At 43.7% G+C, this 25,909-nt stretch overlaps 1 protein-coding gene across 1 annotated transcript in view; it reads left to right on the top strand.

Moving 5' to 3' along the window:
- The window catches only part of DNAH8 (dynein axonemal heavy chain 8), a 1,666,792-nt gene that overhangs the window by 1,508,008 nt on the left and 132,875 nt on the right, over window positions 1-25,909 (top strand). Inside the window, 4 exon segments of the mRNA XM_033937418.1 lie at window positions 7,028-7,280; window positions 9,104-9,294; window positions 14,434-14,555; window positions 21,401-21,519. Of these exon segments, the coding sequence (XP_033793309.1) occupies window positions 7,028-7,280; window positions 9,104-9,294; window positions 14,434-14,555; window positions 21,401-21,519 (685 nt within the window).

Below are 25,909 nucleotides of genomic sequence, written 5' to 3'. Positions count from 1 at the left end.
ATGGAAGCCACCATTATAGCATGGTGAGACAGCGCAAGCTCGTTCAGACCTGCCCAGACATGCCCAGGATGTCATCTTCCATAAAACAGCTTCCAACCTGGCTAGATTTTATGCATGGACATACCCAGGCGGCACAAACCGTTGTTGATAAGACACTTATGGGAGAAAAAATTGTTTGCATCCAAATATAAGAAAAAATCACGACAAAATTGAAGATTTCTCTGAAATGGTACGTGATGGGTAATTTTTGATGTAATATTCATGATCAGCACCCAAAATTCTATAAGAAACACCCAGCAGTGTTCAGGAAGCAAAAACTTTGTTGTGCAGTGATATTTGAACATTTTGAGAATGTACACAAATCTGGTAAAGAAAATGTCCGTTTTCAAAACCACAAGATATTTTTTTCATTTTGGCCCTTAGTGTGTCTATCGTTTTTAGCCATTTTTGAAAATGAAAACATCCAAATGAAAAATGAACACAAACAAGACATTGGGATGTAGAAGCAGCCAGCATTCTTAGCAAACTGGCCATAGACATCTGAGCAGAGGGGCACTCTAGTTGGTACTGCAGTGATCATCACTGAGAATGGGCCCTCGGGTCCCCTCTCCCTAGTTCCTCAGGCACTTTTCATCCTGCCCTCTGCTGGTTGTCAAGCTTGAATGTTATCTAGTCACTCCAAGGTAGGCTAGTAGGGCAGGGCAGGGTTTCTCTTTCTCTCTCTAGTGCACTGGGCCCCCTGTCAGCACTGGTCAGTACTGGTATTGAGGGCATACTGGGAGTTAGGCTTACAAGGTCTGAAAATTAAATTTGCAAACTTTCCTCCATGGCAGCACTGTGTAAACAACTTGATAAGGTTTCATACCCTTGGTATATCAGTGTGTCACAGCTGTGTTCATGTTGACTGAGTGGCATTCATTATTGTTGTTGCATGTTTTTGTGTGCCATTGTGAGAATGTCTAAGCTTGAATTAGAGTAACAAACAAACATTACATTTCTTGTTAAACTTGGCAAGTATGGAAGTGAAATCGGGGACATGTTAGTCCAAGTTTATGGGTACATTGCCATGAAGAAACAGCAGTGTACCAATTTTTCTGAGGTGGGAGAGAGAATGTGTCACTGATGAAGAAAGGTCAGGTTGGCCAGTAACAAGCAGAACATTGCAAAAATTCATTGTGAGAAGCATAGCAGACTAAATAAACATTGATATAGAAATAGAAAAATCTTAACTGAAAATCTTGGCATGAAAAAGGAGTGTGCAAAAATCCCTTTGGAGAGGCAAGTTTATTTTTCGATAAACCGCTTATCAAGAAAAATCTAAGCAGTGTACAATAAAATGTTTAAAAAGAATAGATATTACAAATAAACATAATTACATACAGGTGATACATTGGGAAGAAGGGAAGAAATACAATGTATATATAGGAAAGCCGAGGGAAAGAAGGTGAGCACAAGAGGAAGGGAAATAAAATAAAATGTGCCACATATCCTGGTATTTAGAATCTTAATTGTTGAAAACATCTTTGAATAAAAATTTAAATTTTGGTAAGGAGTCCTGCTGTCTGAGGAAAATAGGCAGGGTATTCCATAAAGTTGGTGTTGCCCCAGAGAAGATGGATTTACAAGTAGTGTAGTAGACAATATTATGTAAAGAAGGAACAGATAAAAATGAATATTTATTTATTTAGATTTTTATCCTGTCCTCCCAGTAGCTCAGAACGGTTTACAAGTAAACATTCACAATAGAGTGAATTGGACATACAAGATTATACAGTAGATTTAAATACTTGGACATACGAGACTGTGCAGCAGTGTAAATATAGGGACTATACAGCAAATTAAGAACAGTAGTTTAAATATAAGTAGTTTAGTTTAGATACGAGTTATTTGAGTATAGGCTGAGAGTGGACTATACAGAAATTTAGGCAGAAGATTAGAATGGAGAAAGAAGGGTAGAGGTGGGGTTTAAGGGGTTGGGTGTAGATTGAGGGTGACCTTTAGTTGAAGAGGAGGGTCTTTACCATTTTCCGGAATGTCATTAGTGAGTTCTGTAGTCTGAGTTGAGGGGGGAGTTGGTTCCAGAGTTGGGGGATGAAGTGGCTGTAGGAGCGTTTGCGGGTGGTTTCTGAGAGGAGGGACCTTCCGGGGGGAATGCATAGGCGTATCTCCGTTTCTGAGTGGAGGGTGCAGGTGGGGATGTAGATGGGTAGCTTGGATTTTATGTAGGAGGGGGTGGTGGCATAAATTATTTTGTGTGCTATTGCCAGGGCCTTGAATGCACAGCATTGGCTAATTGGGAGCCAGTGTTAAGCGCGGAGTGCTGGGGAGATGTGATCATGGTAGTTGAGGCTGTGTAGGAGGCGGATAGCTGCATTTTGGACCCGTTGGAGGCGCTTGAGATCATTTTTGGTTATTCCATTAAATAGGGAGTTGCAGTAATCCATTCTGGAGAGGACATATGCGTAGAGGAGTTGGGCTAGGTCAGGTGTGGAGATGTAGGGTTTGATCCTTCTCAGTTGGCGGAGGTAGTAAAAGGAGGTAGAGACTACTTGGGATATGTGGGTGGATAGGGATAGGTGTCCGTCTAAGGTTACTCCTAGGCTACGTACTTGATCTGTTGCCGTTAGTAGAGTGGAGTCCCATGATAGTGTTGGGCATGTGTATTTGGTGTTTTTGTTCCTGACCATAAGAGGCGTTCACTTGTAGTTTGTTGTTTGTCATCCAGGTTTCATGTCAGAGAGGCAGTGTTGGAGGTTAGCAATTTGGGATGATCGGTTTTTGCCTAGTGGGAGGAGCTGCTGGATGTCATCGGCATAGGAGTGGATTTTAATGTTTTACTTTTGCGCTATATCAATGACAGGTCTGATATACCAATTGGACAGTTAACCAAGTTTACTATTTGGGAAGTGCTGAAAAGGCTACATGAAAAAGTTAGATAAAAATGACCTGAACTTTTCACCAACAACTCATGGCTCTTGCATGATAGCATACCAGCATGCACAACACTGACTAACATAGTAACATAGTAGATGACGGCAGATAAAGACCCGTATGGTCCATCCAGTCTGCCCAACCTGATTCAATTTAAATTTTTTTATTTTTTCTTCTTATCTATTTCTGGGCAAGAATCCAAAGCTTTACCCTGTACTGTGCTTGGGTTCCAACTGTTAAGACTTACTCCAGCCCATCTACACCCTCCCAGCCATTGAAGCCCTCCCCAGCCCATCCTCCACCAAACGGCCATATACAGACACAGACCGTGCAAGTCTGCCCAGTACTGGCCTTAGTTCAATATTTAATCTTATTTTCTGATTCTAGATCCTTTGTGTTCATCCCACGCTTCTTTGAACTCAGTCACAGTTTTACTCTCCACCACTTCTCTCGGGAGCGCATTCCAGGCATCCACCACCCTCTCCGTAAAGTAGAATTTCCTAACATTGCCTTTGAATCTACCACCCCTCAACCTCAAATTATGTCCTCTGGTTTTACCATTTTCCTTTCTCTGAAAAAGATTTTGTTCTACGTTAATACGTCTGAATCATATTTCCCCTGTCCCTCCTTTCCTCTAGGGTATACATATTCAGGGCTTCCAGTCTCTTCTCATACGTCTTCTGGCGCAAGCCTCCTATCATTTTCATCGCCCTCCTCTGGACCGCCTCAAGTCTTCTTACATCCTTCGCCAGATACAGTCTCCAAAACTGAACACAATACTCCAAGTGGGGCCTTACCAATGACTTGTACAGGGGCATCAACACCTTCTTCCTTCTACTGACTACGCCTCTCTTTATACAGCCCAGCATCCTTCTGGCAGCAGCCACTGCCTTGTCACACTGTTTTTTCACCTTTAGATCTTCGGACACTATCCCTCTCCCTGTCCGTGCATATCAGCTTCTCTCCTCCCAGCATATATTGTTCCTTCCTATTATTAATCCCCAAATGCATTACTCTGCATTTCTTTGCATTGAATTTTAGTTGCCAGGCATTAGACCATTCCTCTAACTTTTGCAGATCCTTTTTCATATTTTCCACTCCCTCTTCGGTGTCTACTCTGTTACAAATCTTGGTATCATCTGCAAAAAAACACACACTTTTCCTTCTAACCCTTCAGCAATGTCACTCACAAACATATTGAACAGGATTGGCCCCAGCACTGATCCCTGTGAGGAAGTTTTTAGCCAGAAAACAAATGACTGTATTGGAACACTCTCCCTACTCCCTACTCACCTGATCTGGCCCCCAATTACTTTTTTCTTTACCCGAAGAGAAAGGAAAACATTAAGGTAATATGACGAAAGCTCTGATGGCCATTCCAGAAAGAGTTCCAAAATTGTTTTGAAGGGTGGACTAGGCACTGGTGTTGGTACATAGCTTCCTAAGGGAAGTACTTTGAAAATGACCATAATGATATTCAGAAAAAATACAAAAAGGATAAGTATGAAAAATATCAATCAAATAAACAAGACAATACTTTCTTCTGTAAGGATTCAACCTTATCAAGTGTATGGAAAAAGTGGAGAAAAAAGGCCTCAGTGTCCACAGTCCTCTGTTCAATCCAAGCAAGCCTGAAGTAGTCAAACGAGCATACATTAATCACAGGCCAAAAAACTCCACAAATATCCCAAACACTTTTCAAAATGACAATGATATGAATCCAAATACAGGTAGAGGATGGTCAATACAACTCTCAAATAATGTGGTGTGGCAATATATTCAGCACAATAATAGCGAAAATAGTGGAAAAAATGAATCCTTCACAGATCAGGATAAATAGATATTCCACAGCTAGTAACGCTCAAGTCCCATAGATCGATCGAAAACGGAAGAATCGGGCAAAAAACAGAAAATCATAAAAAATATATAACCACAAAACAAAATGATTTTTCTGTAAAACAAAATAAACAAAATAGTTAACTGTCCAATCTTATCTTCTGCATCACACCTCTCTCCAACCTGCTATGATCCCAGCTAGTGAAAATCCCACTGTATCTGACATCTTCAACCAGCTTCAATGGCACGGTCAGGCAAACGCTCACTTTCCTCAAAAAAAACAACAACACACATCGACTCTTCTCACCACAGCCCACAATCTTGCAAAAAGACACCACACCACAGCCAAACTCCCAACAGGAGACCCTGTTTCACAAAGCGCGTCTTCAGGGGAGAAAACAAAACATTGAGAGTGAAAAAAACACAGCTGCATCTACTCTAATTACACTACGCTAATAATGCCAATTAAAAAGACACCACGTCAAGGCGTAACAAAATGATGCTGGCCAATGGAGACAAGCAGATCTAGGTCAAAGGAAAGCTTTCCATTCGACTGCCACATCCTTAAATTTGTTAAAATATCCTTTTTGAACTGCTAATGCTCGATCCATTTTATACAAGTGACACACCGAGTTCCACCACAAACAGTAGTTTAATCTTTTACAATCTTTCCAGTTATACGTTATTTGTTGAATGGCAACACCGGTTAAAATCATTAAAAGTTTATTATTATTAGAGGATAATTGACTTTTAGCTCTCATAGCCATGCCAAATAAAATTGTGTCATATGACAATGCTACATGATTTTCCAGCATACAATTTATTTGACTGCCAAAAGGCTCTAATAAATGGACAATGAAACAATAAATGATCTAAAGTTCCAGCCTCGAGATGACAATGCCAACATCTATTAGACTTAGAGCAATCCAATTTTTGTAAACGAACAGGGGTCCAGAGTGCTCTATGCAACAGGAAAAACCATGTTTGCCTCATAGATGCAGACATTGTACATCTCATCCTCCAGGACCAAATACGTGGCCATTGAGATGCATTAATTTGATGCTTAATCTCAATGCTCCAAATATCTCTAAGTCCAGTTTTTGGTTTCTTATTCAAATAGCCAGATAATAATTTATACCACTGTGCGGCCTGGTGACCCAGGAAATCTGCCTGAAAGCATAAGAAATCTAAACTAAATTGATTATTAAGAGATTTCCATTCAGGGAATCTTGCCTGAATAGCCTGCTTCAGTTGCAACCATTTATAACTTTGCTTTTTATCAAGGCCAAATTTATGTTGCAACTGTGAAAAATCAAGCAGTTTACCATTAGATATAACATCATTTAAGGTTCGTATACCTGCTTTAATCCAATTCTTCCAGACAATCTTAAAACCACCTATTTGTATCCTGGAGTTTAGCCACATATTTTGATATGTAGATTTTAATATGTAGACACAACCCGGCCCATGTGCTTAAGGCCCACCCACAGGAGGAGCCTAAGGCTCCTGGACCTATTCTGGTTGGCCCAGGTGCTCAGGCCCCACCTGTGGGCGGGGTTTGAGCCGCCTGGGCCAATCCGGCCCCGTTCCTGCGCTGGCTGGCCTGCCGGATGGGCGGGCTTGGCATCCGTCAGTCCGGCCAACATTTTTTGAGGTATGGGGAAGGGGGTGGGGGTGGGGGGGTCATGGGGTCAGTGGGAGGGTTGCGGGTCGGTAGGGGGGGCCAGTCGGGGGCTCGGGGGGGTGGTTGTTGGGGGGGTTGCATTGAGGACAGGAGGGCCTGGGATTCCTCCTGGCCGGATCGTGTGATTGGGGGGAGATCACCGGGCCAGGAGGGCTTGGGCTCCCTCCTGGCCCCAACGGATTCAGCCTGAGGGGGGGGGGTTGGGGATCACGGAGCAAGAGGGCTTGGGCTCCCTCTTGCCCCATCGAGTCGGGGAAGATCAGGGTGCCGCGGGGCAAGAGGGCTTGGGCTCCTGTATATTCCTGTATGGCATATAATCAGAATAGCATCAGCTGGCACCATCTATATTAATGTGTCAATAGGACAAGAATAATTGGCAATGAAGAATTTGTCAGTTTATGGGTGTGATAAGAAGGTCTGGGGAAGAAGAAGCTAAGAAAGATGGAGAAAGGGCTTGAAATGGATTTTTCTTGTGGATATTGCATCATAAGTCTTCACTTTCATAGTTAGTTATGTTAACTAAAACAATTTCTCAGTATGTTTTGAAATTTAGAATCAACATTGGTTGAATTTTAGGTTCCTTAGTAGATGACGAATCTTTGATTGGTGTTCTTCGAGCAACCAAACAAACAGCTAGTGAAGTAAGTGAGAAGCTTCATGTAGCAGCAGAAACTGAGGTGAAGATTAACCGAGCACAAGAAGAATATCGACCTGCTGCAACGCGAGGAAGCATCCTGTATTTCCTCATTACAGAAATGAGCATGGTCAACGTCATGTACCAGACCTCACTGGCCCAGTTCTTGAAGTTATTCAATATGTCCATGGCTAAGTATGACTACTATTTAGCTATTACATTTTCAATTAGACCCTTATTTTAGAAGCTCTATTCATGTTCTAGATGTCTGAAAGCCAGTACTTAGACCAGGCTTGTCCAACCTCCATGTGCTTTTTTCTGGCCCTCAGAAGCTTAGTAATTCATATGGTGCTTATAGATCTCTGTAAATTTGAACCAAGCAGTGCCATAAGTTTGGATTGGTCTCATGGTTTCAAGTCTCATGAGACTTGAAACCATGAGACCGACCTAAACTTCTGGAACCATGCAGCTCAGACTTTCAGAGATCCAAGTCGAATCACGCTGGGGAAACAGGAAGCCCATTGTTTGTTCTGCAACTGAAGCCGGGTGAGAAGAAAGACAGTGAGTAAAGCCTGGTGGGGGGGGGGGGGGGGGTACATGAGAGAAAACAAATAGACTGGATGAAGGCTACAGGTACATGAGGCAGAGAGAGAGACTGGATGGGAGGGGATGACACACTGTTCTACTGTGTCACTATTTGATGAAGCATATAACAAAATACAAAAGTGCCTGTTTCTCTCTCTTAATTCCAACCCCCCACCCCATGGGTGCCCCTCTTTCTCCTTCCAATCTCCTCTCCTGCTTTTTCTGTCTCTCCTCTCCCATCTAGTACAATCCTACTCTATGCTGTTTTTCCAGCCCCCTTTCCACCCCTCTCTCTTCTGACACTGCTTCCCCTGACGATCTCTCTAGCTCCCGACTTCCCCATCTACCTCTTCCCCAGGCCTGGCTGCTGTAATTGAATCTTTGAGTAGCTGGCAGTAATGTTGAATTAAGGCTGCTGCTACTGGCCTTCCCTGGAAGCCACCTCTCTGGAAGTCACTGCAGAGAGACTGTTTCAGGGGCAGGCTGGCGGCAGTAGACTTACCTCATTGCTACTGCTGGCTGCCCGAAGATTCAATTACAGCGGCTGTGCCAGACCTGGAGAAAGAGGTAGGTGAGGGAGTCAGGATTGCTGGCTAAACCCAGACAGATTCCCCCATTTACCCCCCCCCCAAAAAAAACCAAAAAAAAAAACCCCAAAAACCAAACATCTGGGCACCCGGACAGTCCTCGAAAAATAGGACATATCTTGTAACCCTACTTCTGAATGTTACAAAATATAAAATGTATTGCCTGATAGCAAAAGGTTAGACAAGCCTGACTTTGACATTCATATTGCATGGAATTCTAAATTCTAATTTATAAAGCTGGGATATGGACATCTAAAACTACAGTACATCTTATAGCAAAGGAGCTTGGTCTGTACAAGTTTAGTGCAGGACGAGGGAGGAGCCAAAATATGGAGGTCCAATTCTGATTTTAGAAGGGGAAGGGATGTTTATGTAAAAAAATAAAAAATAAATGGATGTCCATATTTAGACCCAGTAGCCAGCACGTCCAGGTATTATTTTATCTCTAGAGGGATCACAGTTTTTTTAAAAAAATTCACAAACAGCTACAGAGGGATTTGAACTGGAGTCCTCTGCATTGGTTGGCATCCTGCTGCTATTTGCCCATTTTATAGCATGGATGGTTTTATGCTATTACAATGATGTCCATGTCCCTTGCTTTGCCCTGTTCATAGTTCGGATGTTTCAGTTTGTAAAATGGATGCTCATGTTGGATATAATCTGCATTTGGATGTCCATTTCTCATGCATTTTGGATAGGCTAAATGTTAGCAGATCCTATTCTAAAATGCATGAGAAATGGGCATCCTTGTTCTAAGATGAATTTCCTTTCTAAAATTTGCCTCTTAGTCATTAACTTTCTACGTTATAGAAATAATGAACTTCTCTTGTTATTCTTTCACTTTAGGTCCAAGAAGAGTCCCATTCCTCAAAAAAGAATTGCAAATATTATAGATTATTTGACCTTTGAAGTTTTTAAATACACTGTTAGGGGTCTATACGAAAACCACAAATTTCTGTTTACTATTCTTCTGTCATTGAAGATTGACCTTGAGAAAGGCTATGTCAAGCACAAAGAATTCCAGGCACTTATTAAAGGTAATGAATACAAAAAAACAAAAACAACCATTAAGGTTTAATTCCTCGAACCCTAATTCCGCCAGATCCTCCCAAAAATTGAAACTATCTTTCCCTTCTACAAAAGGTATATTCCGCCCAGGAAAACTAGGAACATCCCTCCCCTTTAGAACCACAGAACTCTGGAATAACCTCACATCCCCGCTCAGAAATGCTAGCTCCCTCCAACTTTTCCGCAAACACCTGAAAACTTGGCTCTTCTCAAAAATCTAATTACTTCCCGCTCTCTGGTACCCTGGCCCCTCTCTACCCTCCTAGTTCCTTTCCTTTAACCCTTCATTGGAGTTCCTTTCTTTCCTAACTCTGTAAACCGTGCTGAGCTCTACGCTTGCAGAGATGGCGCGGTATACAAACCTAAGGTTTAGTTTAGTTTTAGTTTAGGGAATGCTTTGCATGGGATCCTTCAAGGTTTCTGAGCTTTCCATGAAATGTTTTTGCATATAATGGAGACAGTGACTGCATAGAAATCTCATACCTATTCATTGTGGAAATCCTTCAAACAAATTGCACCGTATGCCTGGAATAGCCTTCATGAGTCGATACATTAAGCTCCACTCTGGCTATATTCAAATCTAGACTATGGAGGAAATTCTGTAAATGGCGTCTACAATGATAGGCACCTATCTCTTGTCAATCATACTAGGCACCTATTATAGAATCATTAACTTAAACCTTAGGCACCTGTAATGTAGGCCATGGTTTTAAAAGCCTACATTATAGGCGCCTAAGTCCTTTAGAGAATCTTGGGTGCCGAAGTCCTTAACCGCCCCTAACCATGCCTACTTTGGAGTTAGGCACCACTAGGCCCATGCGATAGGCCTATCTTTTGTAAAATTACACCTAAGATAGGCACTTAACGCCCAATTTTTATATTTCTCAATTATGAGCTTGTTAAAGCTCATAATTGAAGCCAATTTACTAATTGAGTTAGGAGCCTAACTTTAGGTGCCTTTTTTGAGGCTGCTTTTTACTCCTAACTTCAACTCACCTGTAAAGTACCCATGCTTGTTTTAATTATTTCCACAATAAGCAATTCTGTAATACCTTATTTATTTATTTATTTATTCATTCATTCTTTTTTTTTTTTTTTATAAATTCTTTATTCATTTTTCATCTTACAACAAATACATATATATTAAACACTAGTGTTTAAGCCCGTTACATTAACGGGTGCTAGAAAGCAGCCCCCTTTCCCTCTCCCCCTCCAGTTCCTCCCTAACTGTCTCTCCGTGGCCCCCCTTCTGTCTTCCCCCCCTAAGCAAAACGATCTGCCTCCCAGCACACCCCTCCCCCCGAAGCAGCCCCCTTTCCCTCTACCCCTCCAATTCCTCCCTGACAGTGTCTCCATGGCCCCCCTTCTGTCTCCCCTCCCAAGCAAAGCTGTCTGCCTCCCAGCACACCCCTCCCCCCCAAAGCAGACCCCTTTCCCTCTACCCCTCCAATTCCTCCCTGACTGTCTCTCCGTGGCCCCCCATTTTGTCTCCCCCCCAAGCAAAGCTATCTACCTCCCAGCACACCCTTCCTCCAAAGCAGGCCCCTTTTCCTCTGCCCCTCCAGTTCCTCCCTGACTGTCTCTCCGTGGCCCCCCCTTCTGTCTCCCCCCCAAGCAAAGCTGTCTGCCTGCAAGCACACCCCTCCCCCAAAGCAGGCCCCTTTCCCTCTCCCGCTCCAGTTCCTCCCTGTCTCTTCGTGGTCAACCTTCTGTCTCCCCCCTAAGCAAAACAATCTGCCTCCCAGCACACCCCTCCCCCCGAAACAGCCCCCTTTCCCCACCTGTGAGAATGTTTACCTGCATGGGCCACCTGCAGCACCCTCCAGCCGTTCCTCTGAGCTGAAACTCCTTCACTCGCCTCCCGCCTACACTTTTTTGAAGATGCGCGCCATCCCCGCAGTCTGGCCAGCTCCCCTAGTCCCTTGCCGCCGCCGCCACCCCCTTCCCTTCCCGCGGTCGACAAACTTCTTGGCTCCAGCAGCGGCCGCAGCACTGTAAACACGCTGCTTCGCGGCCTCTACTGCTCTGATTTGCTCTGCCGCGTCTCTGATGATGTCATCAGGGACACAGAAGAGCAAATCAAGGCAGTAGAGGCCGCAAAGCAGCGTGTTTACAGTGCTGCGGCTGCTGCTGGAGCCAAGAGGTTTGTAGACCGCGGGAAGGGAAGGGAAGGGGGTGGCGGCGGCGGCAACGGACTAAGGTAGCCGGCCAGACCATGAGAAGAGAAAATCGGGTGGGAGGCTCAACGGGGATTGGGGGGAGGGGCGAAGATGACGACGAATACGAACTGAAAAGAACCCTAGGCGCATGGTAGTGCCGTTTTTCCATTTCCGGCTGTGCCCTTGCTTTCTCCCTAGCTCCCAGTGCCCTACCGGTCTGTACACCGCGATCTGGAGAGCAGGGAGTCCAACGCTGGCGGTTGGAAAGCAATGTGGCTGGGAAGCAGTAAGGCTGGGGACTTGCGCATGCGCACACCTGCAAAGCCACGGACCTACATCTCACAGATCAGGGATTTCAGATCACGCAGGTCTGAGTGCGCATGCCCTTGTCTCTCCCCCCTATCTACCGTATTTTCACTCATATACCGCACACCCGTGTAAAACGCGCGCACGGGTATAGCGCACGGGAAACTGTAATTTATGTAAATAAATTTTTATATACCGCGCACACCCGTATACCACGCATGCCGCCCCGACTCTCCTTTTGCCCGCCCCGACTCTCCTCTGGTCACCCCGACTCTTCTTTCGTCCGCCCCGACTCTCCTCTCCCCCTTGAAGTCCTGTCCCCACCCTGAAAGCCTGATGCCCCCCCCACGTCTGATTCACCCCCCCCCCCCGCAGGACCGCTCGCACCCCCACCCCGAAGGACCGCTCGCACGCACTCGCACCCGCATCCCGAAGGACCGCTCACACGCACTCCCACCCGCACCCGCAACCCCACCCCGAAGGACCGCTCACACCCCCACAGCCTCCCGACCCCCCCCCATCATGTAGAAGCTCCTACCGTTGTTCTGCTGCTTCTTCTTGGCGGTCCCGGCCCTTCTGTGAGCCCTGCGTCTGCGCTGCTTCCTCTTCTGGCGGTCCCGATCCTTTCGGGCGGGACCGCCAGAAGAGGAAGCAGCGCAGACGCAGGGCTCACAGAAGGGCCGGGACCGCCAAGAAGAAGCAGCAGGACAACGGTAGGAGCTTCTATATGATGGGGGGGTCGGGAGGCTGTGGGGGTGTGAGCGGTCCTTCGGGGTGGGGTTGCGGGTGCGGGTGGGAGTGCGTGTGAGCGGTCCTTCGGGGTGCGGGTGCGAGTGCGTGCGAGCGGTCCTTCGGGGTGGGGGTGCGAGCGGTCCTGCGGGAGGGGGGGGTGAATCAGACGTGGGGGGGGCATCAGGCTTTCAGGGTGGGGACAGGACTTCAAGGGGGAGAGGAGAGTCGGGGCGGACGAAAGGAGAGTCGGGGCGGCATGCGTGGTATATGGGTGTGCGCGGTATATAAAAATTTATTTACATAAATTTGGCGGGACCGCCAGAAGAGGAAGCAGCGCAGACGCAGGGCTCACAGAAGGGCTGGGACTGCCAAGAGGAAGCAGCAGGACAACGGTAGGAGCTTCTACATGATGGGGGGGGGTCGGGAGGCTGTGGGGGTGCGAGCGGTCCTTTGGGGTGGGGGTGCGGGTGCGAGTGCGTGTGCGTGCGAGCGGTCCTTCGGGCTGGGGGTGCGAGCGGTCCTGCGGGGGGGTGAATTGGACATCGGGGGGGAACTATGTAAAAAAAAAGTTGTAAAACGCACTCACGCGTATAACGCGCAAGGTTATGCATGGTTTGTAAAAATCGTGTATAATGCACGCGTTATATGCGTGAAAATACGGTAGTTCTATTTCTTGGGGTTTGGGAGGTTTTTGTTCTTTTTGTGATTTTTCTACCTCCCATTTATTTTCGGGTTTTGCGACTTTTCTATATATACTTCCTACATCATATGACCCGGAAATGATGTCTAATGTATGTTTAACTTCATTACAAATTAAACCACTCTATATCTGAATTTAAACCCAATGGAGCAAGTGTTTGCCAATGATATATAAATCTCTGTTCTTTTTTAAGTAAAAGTTTTGATAAATCACCAGAATAATTTTTTATGTGTGTTAACACTGTGTATCTGACATCTTCGATAGAATGGGCTTCTTGCAACCAATGAGACACAATCGGAGCGGAAACTCTCTCCCTACGGATATTACTAAGGTGTTCTATTATGCGAGTTTTAATTTCTCTGCTCCTCTGACCAATATATAGCTTGCCACAAGGACAAATTATGCTGTAAATCACCCCGCTGGAATTACAGTCCGTACCAGAAGAAAGCATATATTTCTTACCCCCCGACTGGAGGTTGGGAAAAAGAGACAAAGCTTTTGGGGGGTGGGGCTGGAGGTCAAGCAGGGTGGGGCTGGTTGGAGGCGGAACAGGGCGGGGCCATGCATCCTGGTTTCTACATAGTAAAATATGGTAACCCTACTAGAGAACAATAATAGGTTGCACAGTGCATAAAGGATTGCCTGAAGGATCAGTCTTGAGCTTGCAGAGTTGTAGATGAGCTAAAAAGAAGCTATTCATTATTGCAGGTGACACTAACATGTACAGTAAATGACTGAACAGTGATTAATTATGCATTACTAAGAATAAATGCAAAAAAAAAATGCAATGATGTGTTTTGTGCAATGAAAACAGGAAACAAAGTATATGATAGTGGATAAGGTACTGACTACCCTGAAGAAAGGAGGAATCTGGACATGACCATGCATGGTAATAGTAAGGATGCCCAAAAATATGATAAAGCAGTAGTATGAGTCTATATAAATATTTATATACACTATTTGATATACTGTCTTAATAGAAATCAGTCATTTAAAACTTGGTCTAATAGCAACAGTACATATCAGTATACTAAATATGTGAACAACTAATCAATTAATTAATATAACAGCTGTTTAAGGAATCAAATATTATAAAACAGGAGTTGATTCAGTATTTATCATTAACAAATAAGTGGATGAAGTATTAGATGAAAACAATTATAGCCATAGTAATTTTACTTACATTACACTATTTTAATGTTTTTCTCCAGGAGGTGCGGCATTAGATTTGAAAGCTTGTCCACGTAAACCTTTCCGTTGGGTTCTTGATATGACCTGGCTGAATCTTGTAGAGTTGAGCAAACTACCACAGTTTGGAGAAATTTTAAACCAGGTACTATAGAGACTATTATTTTTAAAGCTAGGAGTAGATTTATTTATTTACCTATTTAGAAATTTTGGGGCAAATTCTGTAAATGGCATCTAAAAAGTTAGGCCTATCTCTTGTCAATCGCACTTAGACACCTATTACAGAATCGCACCTAACTTACAACTTACAGATTCCTTAAAACTTACAGATTCCTCCCCTTCACGGTTATGCTCTGGAGTTTTCATGACCTTAACTCCTTAGTAAAAAAATGCTTTTTCAACCTTCACATGCTAAGGAAAGTCAGATCCTGCTTCCACCAACAACACTTTGCTATCCTCGTTCAATCCATTATTCTTTCTAGACTGGACTACTGCAACTCCATTTACTTCAGCCTAACAAAGAAAAGTCTTCTCAGGCTTCAGCGGATTCAGAACACCGCGGCTAAATTAATCTTCGAAAAAAGCAAATTCGACCACGTCTCCCCGCTTCTGTCTAAGCTTCACTGGCTCCCAGTGCTCCTCAGGGTTCACTACAAATGCGCCTGCCTAGCCTTCAAGTCTCTACACGGCATCCTTCCTCCCCTGTTTCCACTATCTTGGCTCTCCCCGAATCCTAACTCCACCAGATCCACTCAAAAACTCATACTGTCATTCCCCTCTTTGAAGGGCATCTCCCATACAGGAAGACTTGGAACATCCCTCCTCTTCAGGATCACCGAGCTATGGAACAGCTTATCTGCCCCTCTTCGAAGTTCGCCCACACTTCAACGTTTCAGAAAACATTTGAAAACTTGGCTTTTCTCTAAAATGTAACCACTCCCTTCCTCTCCACTCTACTTAGTCCCCATCCTTCCTTCCTTTTTACCAAGCCCTCCTTCCTCCCATTGGAGTTCCTTTCTTTAGTAATTCCTGTAAACCGTGTCGAGCTCTACTTCCGTGGAGATGATGCGGTATACAAACTTAAGGTTTAGTTTAGTTTATGACCTTTGCCAGATCGTTTCTTCTCCTCTCCTTGTCAGGCCACTTGGAAGATGAGGTCTTTTCAGTAGACACTGCTCAGGTTGCTGGACCTCAAAGTGGTAGTCCCAGTGCCTCCTCAGGAAATTCACACTGGCAGGTACTCCATTTACTTTATAGTGCCCAAGAAAGAGGGGTCTCTTTAGCCCATTTTGGATCTCAAGGGTGTCAACAGAATGCTCTGGATTCCGTCTTTTTGTAAGGAAACCCTGAAGTCCATAATTCTTGCTGTCCAACCTGGGGAATTTCTGACTTCTCTCAATCTGACGGAGGCCTTTCTGCATGTACCTAATTTCATTTTAGTTTGATATTTTGTAAACCGCTTAGGTCAGTAAAATGCAGGAGCGGTATATCAAATAAACATAAACATGTTCCAATTTGGGCCTCCCATCAGCGATTCCTTCGCATTGCGAATTAGGGAGAGCATTATCAGTTTTGTGCGTTTCCCTTTGGTTTAGCTATGGCACCACGCACATTCACCAAGATTATGGTTGTGGTGGCAGCGGCCTTGCACATGGAGGGCATTTTGGTGCACCCCTATTTGGACGATTGGTTGATTCACGCAAAGTTGTTGCAGTAGAACTCCCGCGTTATGGCTCGGGTTGTAGAGTTTCTGCAGTCCCTGGGCTGGGTGGTCAACTTGTCCAAAAACCAGTTGACTCCGTCTCAGCGCTTGCAGTACCTCGGTGTTCTTTTTGACACCAGTTTGGGGGGAGTTTTCCTTCCAGAGGCCAGGGTGTGCAAATTGCAGATGCAGATTCATTCTCTGGTGGATTGCCGATGTCTGTGGGTGCAGGACTTTCTGCAGATCTTGGGGTCCATGGCAGCCTCCTTGGAAGTGGTTCAGTGGGCTTAGGCTCACATGTGTCCTTTTCAGTATGCACTTCTTTAGTGGTGGTTGCCACAGATTCTCCTGTCCCGCTTCAGGGATTAGTTCATCATAGCTTGCGCTGGTGGCTCCAGTCTACCAATCTGGTTCAGAAAGTGAGTCTCGATCAGCCCCAGTGGACAGTGCTTCTCACGGATGCTAGTCTCCTTGGTTGGGAAGCTCAATGTCTCGGTCACTCGGCTTAGGGCTGCTGGTCACCAGTGGAGGTGTCCTGATTGATCAATGTTCTGAACACCAGAGCCATTCAGCTAGCATTGGTAGAATTCTAGTCCTTGCTGGAGGACAAATCAGTTTGAGTTCTCTCAGACAATGCCACAGTGGTGGCCTATTTCAATCATCAGGGGGACACCAAGAGTCATCTAGTAGTGCTGGAGACTTCGCAGCTCATGGAATAGGAAGAGTAGAATGGGTACTCCTTTAAAAATGACAAAGACTAGGGGACACTCAGTGAAGTTACAGAGAAATGCTTTTAAAACCAATAGAAGGAAATTTTTTTACTCAGAGAATAGTTAAGCTCTGGAACACATTGCCAGAGGTTGTTGTAAGAGTGGATAGCGTAGCTGGTTTTAAGAAAGGTTTGGATAATTTCCTGGAGGAAACATCCATAGTCTGTTATTGAGAAAGACATAGGGAAAGCCACTGCTTGCCCTGGATCGGTAGCATGGAATATTGCTACTCCTTGGGTTTGGCCAGGTACTAGTGACCTGGATTGGCCACCGTGAGAATGGGCTGCTGGGCTTGATGGACCATTGGTCTGACCCAGTAAGGCTATTCTTATGTTCTTATCTTGGCTTCCCACATTGCCAGCATTTATAATGTCCAGGCGAATTTTCTCAGTCGTCATGCGCTGGATCCAAGCAAGTTGTGTCTCGGGCTGGAAGCCTTCAAAGTTGATTCTTCAGGTCTGGGGTCAGCCGATCATGGATCTCATGGCTACAAGTGTCAACGTCGAAGCACCGAGGTTCTTCAGTTAGCATAGGGATTGCCAGGTCGAGGGGTTGAATGTTCTGGTGCAGGCTTGACTGACAAATGGCCTGCTGTATGTCTTTCCTCCATGGCTCTGGTGGGCAGTGTTCTTCGGATTGCCCAGCACACAGGATGTATGATTCTCATGGCTCCAGGCTGGCGCAGGTACCAGTTCATCTGCTAATGAAAGATCCTCTCCCACTGGAAGATCCTCTGCTGGTTCATCTGCTAGTGGAAGATCCTCTCCGTCTGCCCCTCTCACCCAATCTTCTGACTCAGGGTCCTATTTCAATGTTCAATCCAGGTCCCTTTTGTCTTACGGCTTGTCTCTTGAAAGGGCTCACCTGATGAATAAGGAATATTCAGATAAGATGATCTCCACTCTCTTAGGGTCTTGGAGAATTTCCATCTCTCTTGCTTATATGTGTGTTTGGCGTCTTTTTGAAGAGTGGTGTTCCACGCATGGTGTGGTTCCCCTTTATACTGTGTTGCCTCATATCCTGGAGTTTCTGCAGAATGGCCTGGAGTGAAGCCTTGCCTGATCCTCCCTTTGGATGAAGATTGCCGCTTTGTCTACCCTTCGTGGTCTTTTGCATTGTAGACATTTGGCTTCTTCTCCAGATGTGATTTGATTCTTGAGAGCTGCGAAATTGCTCCGGCCACCAGTTCAGCATGAATTCCTGCCTGGGATCTCAATCTGGTTCTATCTGTGCTTATTTGTGCTCTATTTGAACCTCTCGATGCCTGCACATTGAAGAACCTTACTCTTCAGGCGGTTTTCCTGGTGGCCATTACATCAGTGAGATGCGTTTCAGAAATGCAGGCCTTCTCTTGTAGGTTACCTTTCCTGGAGTTCTCTAAGGAGCGGGTTGTACTGCAGCTGGTTCCTCTTTTCTTATGAAGGTGGTTTCACCATTTCATGTCAACCAGTCCATGGTCCTCCCGGTCTTGGGTAATCAGGAGGGCTCGTTGGAGCAGAGGCAGTTAGACAAGTTGCATCCTTTGCTCTTATGTTCATCAGGCACAGGAGTTTCATAAGTCAAATTTTTTTTGTCCTCTTAGCGCGTCCTCACAAGGGGGACAGGGCTTCCAAAGCTACCATTTCATTCTGGATCAAGAAGGCTATTGCTTCAGCGCACCTTCTTCTCTAAAAGAATCCTGTTCCGGAATTTCACAAAGCTCATTCCACTCAGGGTCGGGCAGATTCTTGGGCTTAATCTTCTCTTGAACCTCTGGTGGATATTTGTAAATCTGCAGTTTGTTCTTCTCTCCATTCCTTTGTTCGACACTACTGTGTGGACATTCAAGCGCATCGGGATGCGGTGTTCGGTGAGTGTGTTCTTGTGGCAGCCCTTTGGGTGTCCCACCCATCCGTTTCTGTGCCTGTCTGGAGGGATGCTAAAGTATCTCATCTAATCTAGTATTTGTACATTGCACATACCTGTGCAGGCTCAAGGTGACTTACAGAGTAACGAGAAAAGGAAGGAGAAATTAATTACAGTGTAATGAAAAAAGGAGAAATTAGGTCCTTACCTGCTAATTTTCTTTCTTTTAGTCCCTCCAGACTAGCACAGACCACACCCTGTCATTTTGTTCGGTGTTTTTTTTTGTGAAGAGTACGTTTTTTTTCTGCAGTAGTTGATTGCTTTGGTTGTTAGGGGAGTTTAAAAGAGCAGCGGCATTTGGTTCAGCTGGTTTAGCTGGCGAACTGTGGGGCATTTCTGAAAGGTTCTTGTTCTAACCAGTATCTAACAGTGTTTTCCTTTGTCTTCTCTATTCAGTGTAGTTGTTTTCTGCTTGGCTATTTGTCAAGACTGATTGTAAGAGGGACTGCACAGCCCACTTGTACTGTAGCTAAAAGTTAGCGTCTCAGTCTCCACATGCTGGCAGAGGAGCGCAAACCCATCTGTTTCTGTTCTGGTCTGGAGGGACTAAAATAAAGAAAATTAGCAGGTAAGGACCTAATTTCTCCTTAAAGAAATCAAATTTTGAATAGTGACAAATTTGAAGCAGCTTTAGGAGAAGCATTAATTTGTGAATCATAATCATTTTGAAATTCAAAAGGTGTCCCATCCTACATTGTTTGTGTAAATGCATCAGGTGAATTTTTCTAATTGTCTTTTCTTCTGGTGTAAATTCCTCTAATTGAGATGGTTAGTATACCAAAAAAGGGCACAGGGAATGGGACTTGTATACTGCTTTTTTGTGGTTACATATTCAAAGCGATTTACATATATACAGGCACTTATTTTGTTGTACCTGGGGCAATGAAAGATTAAGTGACTTTCCCAGGGTCACAAGGAGCAGGCTATAGCTGAACTGCTTCAACTAATAGCAAATTTGTCGATCAAATCGGGAAAGATTCCGGAAGACTGGAAGGTGGCGAATGTTACGCCGATCTTCAAAAAGGTTTGAGGGGCGATCCGGGAAACTACAGACTGGTGAGTTTGACCTTGGTACCGGGAAAGATGGTAGAGGCGCTGATAAAGGACCGCATCATTGATCACTTTGACGGACACAATCTGATGAGGATCAGCCAGCAAGGCTTCAGCAAAGGACAATCTTGCTTGACGAACTTGCTGCACTTCTTCAAGGGAGTAAACAGGCAGATAGACAAGGGTGACCCGGTTGACATTGTATATCTGGATTTTCAGAAGGCGTTCGACAAGGTTCAGCATGAACGACTACTTTGGAAAATTGCGAGCCATGGAATAGAGGATGAAATACTCACGTGGATTAAAAACTGGCTGGTGGATAGGAAACAGAGAGTGGGGGTAAATGAACAATACTCGGACTGGAAGAACATCACCAGTGGGGTACCTCTGGGCTCAGTGCTTGGACCCGTGCTCTTCAACATATTCATAAATGACCTGGAAATTGGTACGACAAGTGAGGTGATTAAATTTGCAGATGATACAAAATTATTCAGAGTAGTGAAGACGCAGGGGAATTGTGAAGATCTGCAGTGTGACATAACCATGCTTGAAAATGGGCAGCGACATGGCAAATGAGGTTCAACATGGATAAGTGTAAGGTGATGCATGTTGATAACAAAAATCTTACACATGAATACAAGATGTCCGGGGCAGTACTTGGAGAGACCCCCCCAGGAAAGAGACTTGGGAGTACTAGTTGTCAAATCAATGAAGCTGTCTGCGCAATGTGCGGCGGCGGCGAAAAGGGCGAACAGAATGCTAGGAATGATTAAGAAGTGGATCACAAACAGATCGGAGAAAGTTATCATGCCACTGTACTAGGCCATGGTATGCCCTCACCTGGAATACTGCGTCCAGCACTGGTCGTCATACATGAAGAAAGATACAGCACTACTCGAAAGGGTCCAGAGAAGAGCGACTAAAATGGTTAAGGGGCTGGAGGAGTTGCTGTACAATGAGGGATTAGAAAAACTGGGCCTCTTCTCCCTTGAAAAGAGGAGACTGAGAGGCGATATGACGAGACATTCAAGATAATGAAAGGAATAGACTTAGTAGATAAGGACAGGTTGTTCACCCTCTCCAAGGTGGAGAGAATGAGAGGGCACTCTCTAAAGTTAAAAGGGGATAGATTCTGTACAAACGTAAGTAAGTTCTTCACCCAGAGAGTGGTGGAAAACTGGAATGATCTTCCGGAATCTTTTATAGGGGAAAACACCCTCTAGGGATTCAAGACAAGGCTAGTCAAGTTTCTGCTGAACCGGAATGTACGCAGGTGAGGCTGGTCTCGGTTAGGGCACTGGTCTTTGACCTGGGGGCCGCTACGTGAGCGGACTGTTGGGCGCGATGGACCACTGGTCTGACCCAGCAGCAGCAATTCTTATGTTCTAAAAAGTGCATCATGATCTTCTTTGACAGCATAAATCACAAAAGCAATAAGAGTACTAAGGATTTTTGTATTTCATCCAAATATGATTCATCAATGCTTTAAAGCTGTTCCAAGAGTTAATGAACCCTTCCATAGCTGGATACTATTTATTCATTTTTCTTTTGTGATCCAAATAGGTATCTCGTAATGAAAAAGGTTGGAAGAATTGGTTTGATACTGCTGCTCCTGAGCTAGAAGTGATTCCTGATGGATACCATAATTCACTGGACACTTTTCGAAAACTTTTACTTATCAGGTACAGTTTGTACAAGCAATAGAAACAGATTCAATTTTTCATGGTTTTTGGTATCTAAATTTAATAAAATAGAAGATAAAATATATTGAATGTAGTATGTCATAATATAAGAGGTTTCTATGCTAATATCTTGGAAACAGACTTGAGAAAAATATATATTTTTTAAAGTTTATAAAGTTTATTGAACCATATAAAACAAAATACAAAAAATACAATGTTGCACCATAAAATAGCAAAAAGTCGTTAAAGTACAAACAACATAACACCATGGGTTCCATTTACGATGTACTGTCACTCTTCAGTACATGGCTAAACAATGACTCCTAGAAAGAGTCTACGAATCTAACAAAATAATTCCTAAAGCATTCCCCTACCCCTACTCAAAACACCCCCCTCCAGTCCACCCTCCCCACCATAAGGTATAACAATCTCAAAATAGCAGTGTGGGTAGTGAAAACACCAGTGATAGATGAAAATCCTAAAGTATAACAGGTAGAAATTTCTCACTCCAAGCAAGAAAGGGAGACCATTTCTACAGAGGGCAGTTAATTTAGACATCAAAGCTATAAGGTTAACTCTCTCAAGGACATCATCCAAAAGGGGAAGCTCTCGCTTTTTCCAGGCAGCTGTCACTATGGGGCAGCTTGCCGTCACTACTTGAGTAATCCATTTGTGATGGCAGGTCAGTAATTCCGGAGGGGTGATATTTAGCAAGCAACATTCAATTGATTTGTCTATTGAGATGCCCAATATCTCAGAGACAAAATCCATAAACTGTTCCCAAAACACTATAACTTTGGGGCAAGACCTCCATATGTGGAGAAAGGAACCCACAGGCTCTCCAATATTGTTCAGAGCCCATTCCAAAAATAGCTTTAAAGCGCTCCGGGGTATAATACTATTGGAACAGCATCTTTTTTTTCTTTCATTTCAATACATCCAAGTACATAGATCTAAAAGGAAATACAAAAGTATAACATCACTTAGCTATACAAACTAAGCACCAAGAAATAGAACAATGTAATAGTTATTATATACAGTCCACAATCTGATAAGAAGAAGCAAGATTAAGGAAAACCCCTCGGGAAAAAGAAGATTCATATACAGTGGTACCTTGGATTACGAGCATAATCAGTTCCAGGAGCATGCTCGTAATCCAAAATGCTCATTTATCAAAGCGAGTTTCCCCTTAGGAAATAATGGAAACTCGCTTTGATACGTTCCCCCCCCACCCCCCTCCCCCCGAGGCCAGTGGCGCTGCTCTATCCCCCCCCACACACAAGAACCGGCATTGCTCTCCCCGAAGGCTCCCCCTGCCGCGATTTGGCACCCCCCCGCCGCAATTAGGGACCCCCCCCCCGCCGCTTCTTACTGTCATCTGGGCACCGGCACCGGCATATCCTGTGTGTTGGTGCCGGTGCCCGAAGATCAGCCTCCTCTTCTTGCTGGGCCTTGAGCATCTGCGCATGCTCAAGGCCTGCAAGTTCACGTTGTCTCCGAGAATCTCGACTCAGCCAGAATGAAACATGTTAAAGTAGTGCGGTATAATATTTTATAGCCATTCTCAACTATATTGCTGGCAACTGAGACTTGTAAGAGAAATCCCAGTTGCCTCTCCCACATCTTAGTCTCATATGTCTTGCCAGTGGCATTTTTCCAAGCAATCTGATACTGCCTGGGCACTGGGATGGAGAGCAGGATAGCATTGTAAAGGCAAGCAACATCACCCCTGCCCGCCCTCTGAAGGACAGCTCACTCCAAGGGAGATGGGGGCTGTTGCAAATCTGGGAGCACTCTCTTTTTCAAGTTTCAAGTTTTTATTAGACTTTAGTTTTACTAAGCGAAATACAAAAGTTAAAAAATGAATATAACATAGACATATATATTTACAGTTTAAGTTTTAACTCAAAAAATAGGGTAGACAAAGCAAAAAACTACCTGAGGGGTTCATACTTAAATATCCGATCAATTAGGAATAAATCATATCTAGTTCACGATTGGCTAGAGGAAACCAAACCAAACATTGTACTAATTACAGAAACTTGGTTGATCTCAGATAATGATGTAATCATAAATAATCTTTTACCCCAAGGTTTCAAAATAGTTTCGCTATCCGGAAACTCAAAAAGAGGCGGCGCCTGGCAATCATTCTGAAGGATACCCTAGATTTCGTGATACTAGACCCGAGACAAACTCCCGATTACAAAATTTTAACCTGCAGATTGTCACAAAGATCACTAGATGACATTCTAATCGTAACATTATTCTATATTCCCCCAAAGAAATGGAAATTTGTGAAAAATGATTTTTATGAATTTGTTTCATCTAGCACAATGCTCGGACCACACCACCTCCTATTAGGGGATATTAACATCCACATGGACCAAGAGTCTACAGATGTTAAAGATCTATTCTCTTTCCTAACGTACCTAGATTTCTCTATACCAAGTCAAGAAAAAACACACCAAAGAGTCACCACTTAGATCTGATGACCTTCTCATCCAAATCTCACCTTAACATAAAAATCTATCTTATTAAAGCATTGTGGAGTGATACTTCTTGGTCTGATCACCGTTTATGTAATTTCAAACAAAAGTGGCAAGAAAAATATAATAAACTGGGTTATAAAGATAATAAAAAGATTGAAAGGACAATTATCATTAGCAGAGGTAAGGTAAACGAAACAGAATTCTGGTCACATTACGAACTAAAATCCAAAGAAGGACCATAAATAAACTTCTTAAATGATTGGAACAACCTCAGTGAACAAATTCTAAACACCATAGCGCCCAAAAGAACATATTCCAGGAAAGATAGACCAGCCAATATCTAGTATGATAAGGAATTAATGGAACTATGAAAAATGGAAAAAATCTGGATTAAATTTGGTAAGGACAAAGACAAGATCAAATGGAGAGCACAGGTTAGAGACTACAAAAACTAAGATCACAGAAAAACGAAGTAAACACTACCTGCAAACAATTGGCGAGGTAAAAATCAACAGTAAAGAACTGTTTAAACTGGGCAATACTCTATTTGAAGTTGATTCCAGGGGGCGTGGCTTAGTTGCGCATCGGAAAGGTCGTGTAGTGATCGAGCTCCGTATATACAGACTTTGAAGAGAAAATAAGTCATGTTAAAGATTTTAAACAAAATATTAAGGTCTTAAAATGGCATCGGGTAAGCAAACAAAGATCGATGCGCCATTTGGTGCCTCCGGGAATGTTAAGAGAGCGAAGCCTGAGCCGGAAACTCTGTTGAAAGGACCGTTATCCAAAAATGGCGACAGTGAGGTTATGAAAGAGTTAAAAGAAATTAAAGAAATAGTCTCAGGCACAGCTAAAAAAGTGAATGATCTTACGGAGGAAGTTTTGAGCCTTACCAAGAGAACTGATCTATTAGAAATTAATTAATGTGTGTTTTTTCTTTTTTCTTATTTTGTTTTTTACACATAGCACTTTTTGTTGTGCACATTAATTATTCACACGGAGAGAGCCCGGGGATGTTTCGCAGTTAACACCTTATTGGGTGTAAACCCGCGGCAGCTTGTCCCTGGTTTTTCCAGGGGTCGCTGTGTGACTGAGGGTTCTCCCGTTAACAATCAAAATTTATTAAGTAATTGGGTAGTATGTGCTATAGGTAGGCTTCATCTCTTTCCTTTAATCATTTTGTCGTCTTGGGGTGAGGGAGGGTTTTCAGATTTGTTGTGTAATTATACCTCCACTCCTTATAGGGTTCCATTTTTGTTGTAATTTAACAAGACATTTACATGGAAATTTTAAGTAAAATGATGCCTCAAGAGCTAAAACTCTTGTTTTTAATTTTAAAAATTCTTTCCCTCTTAGTTGCATAGCTCTTGAGACATCAGGAAAAATTCTGACCAAATCTCCACAAAATTTTGTCAACCTATTTTTGAAGTAAAGTTTCATTATTAACATTTTATCTATCTCACTCATGCATGTTATTACCAGTGTGGACCTACTCTGGATCACATCCTGACTATCTTCGAGAAACTGTCAAATTTATTTCATTAGTAACCAGATGATCCACTTCCTGGGTGGATTGTATTTTTCTTTGCGGAACATAATAATAATTATTTATTGGGAATATGTGATACCCTCTATTTAGACAAGTAAATTAGCCTTCACTGAAATACCTAAACCACTTGAATTTTCAAGTGTAATAGAGGATCAACCACCAGCAGTGGAAACATAGGAAATTACCCTTAAAGATTTGTGGTTAGGTATATCTAGAGTTGAAGGGATTCTCAGAGAAACAGTGAAACAAACATTGGACTTTTCACAGTCTGTGTCTCAAAAATTTGAAAATGTGGATTCCAATTTAAGTTGTTTGGATAAAAGATTAAGTGTGGTTGAAACTCAAAGTAATA

This window comes from Geotrypetes seraphini, chromosome 3, assembly GCF_902459505.1.
Source record: "Geotrypetes seraphini chromosome 3, aGeoSer1.1, whole genome shotgun sequence".
Taxonomy (NCBI): Eukaryota; Metazoa; Chordata; class Amphibia; order Gymnophiona; family Dermophiidae; genus Geotrypetes; species Geotrypetes seraphini.
Note: the sequence above shows the minus strand (reverse complement) of the source record. Positions and strands in the feature narration are given on the sequence as shown.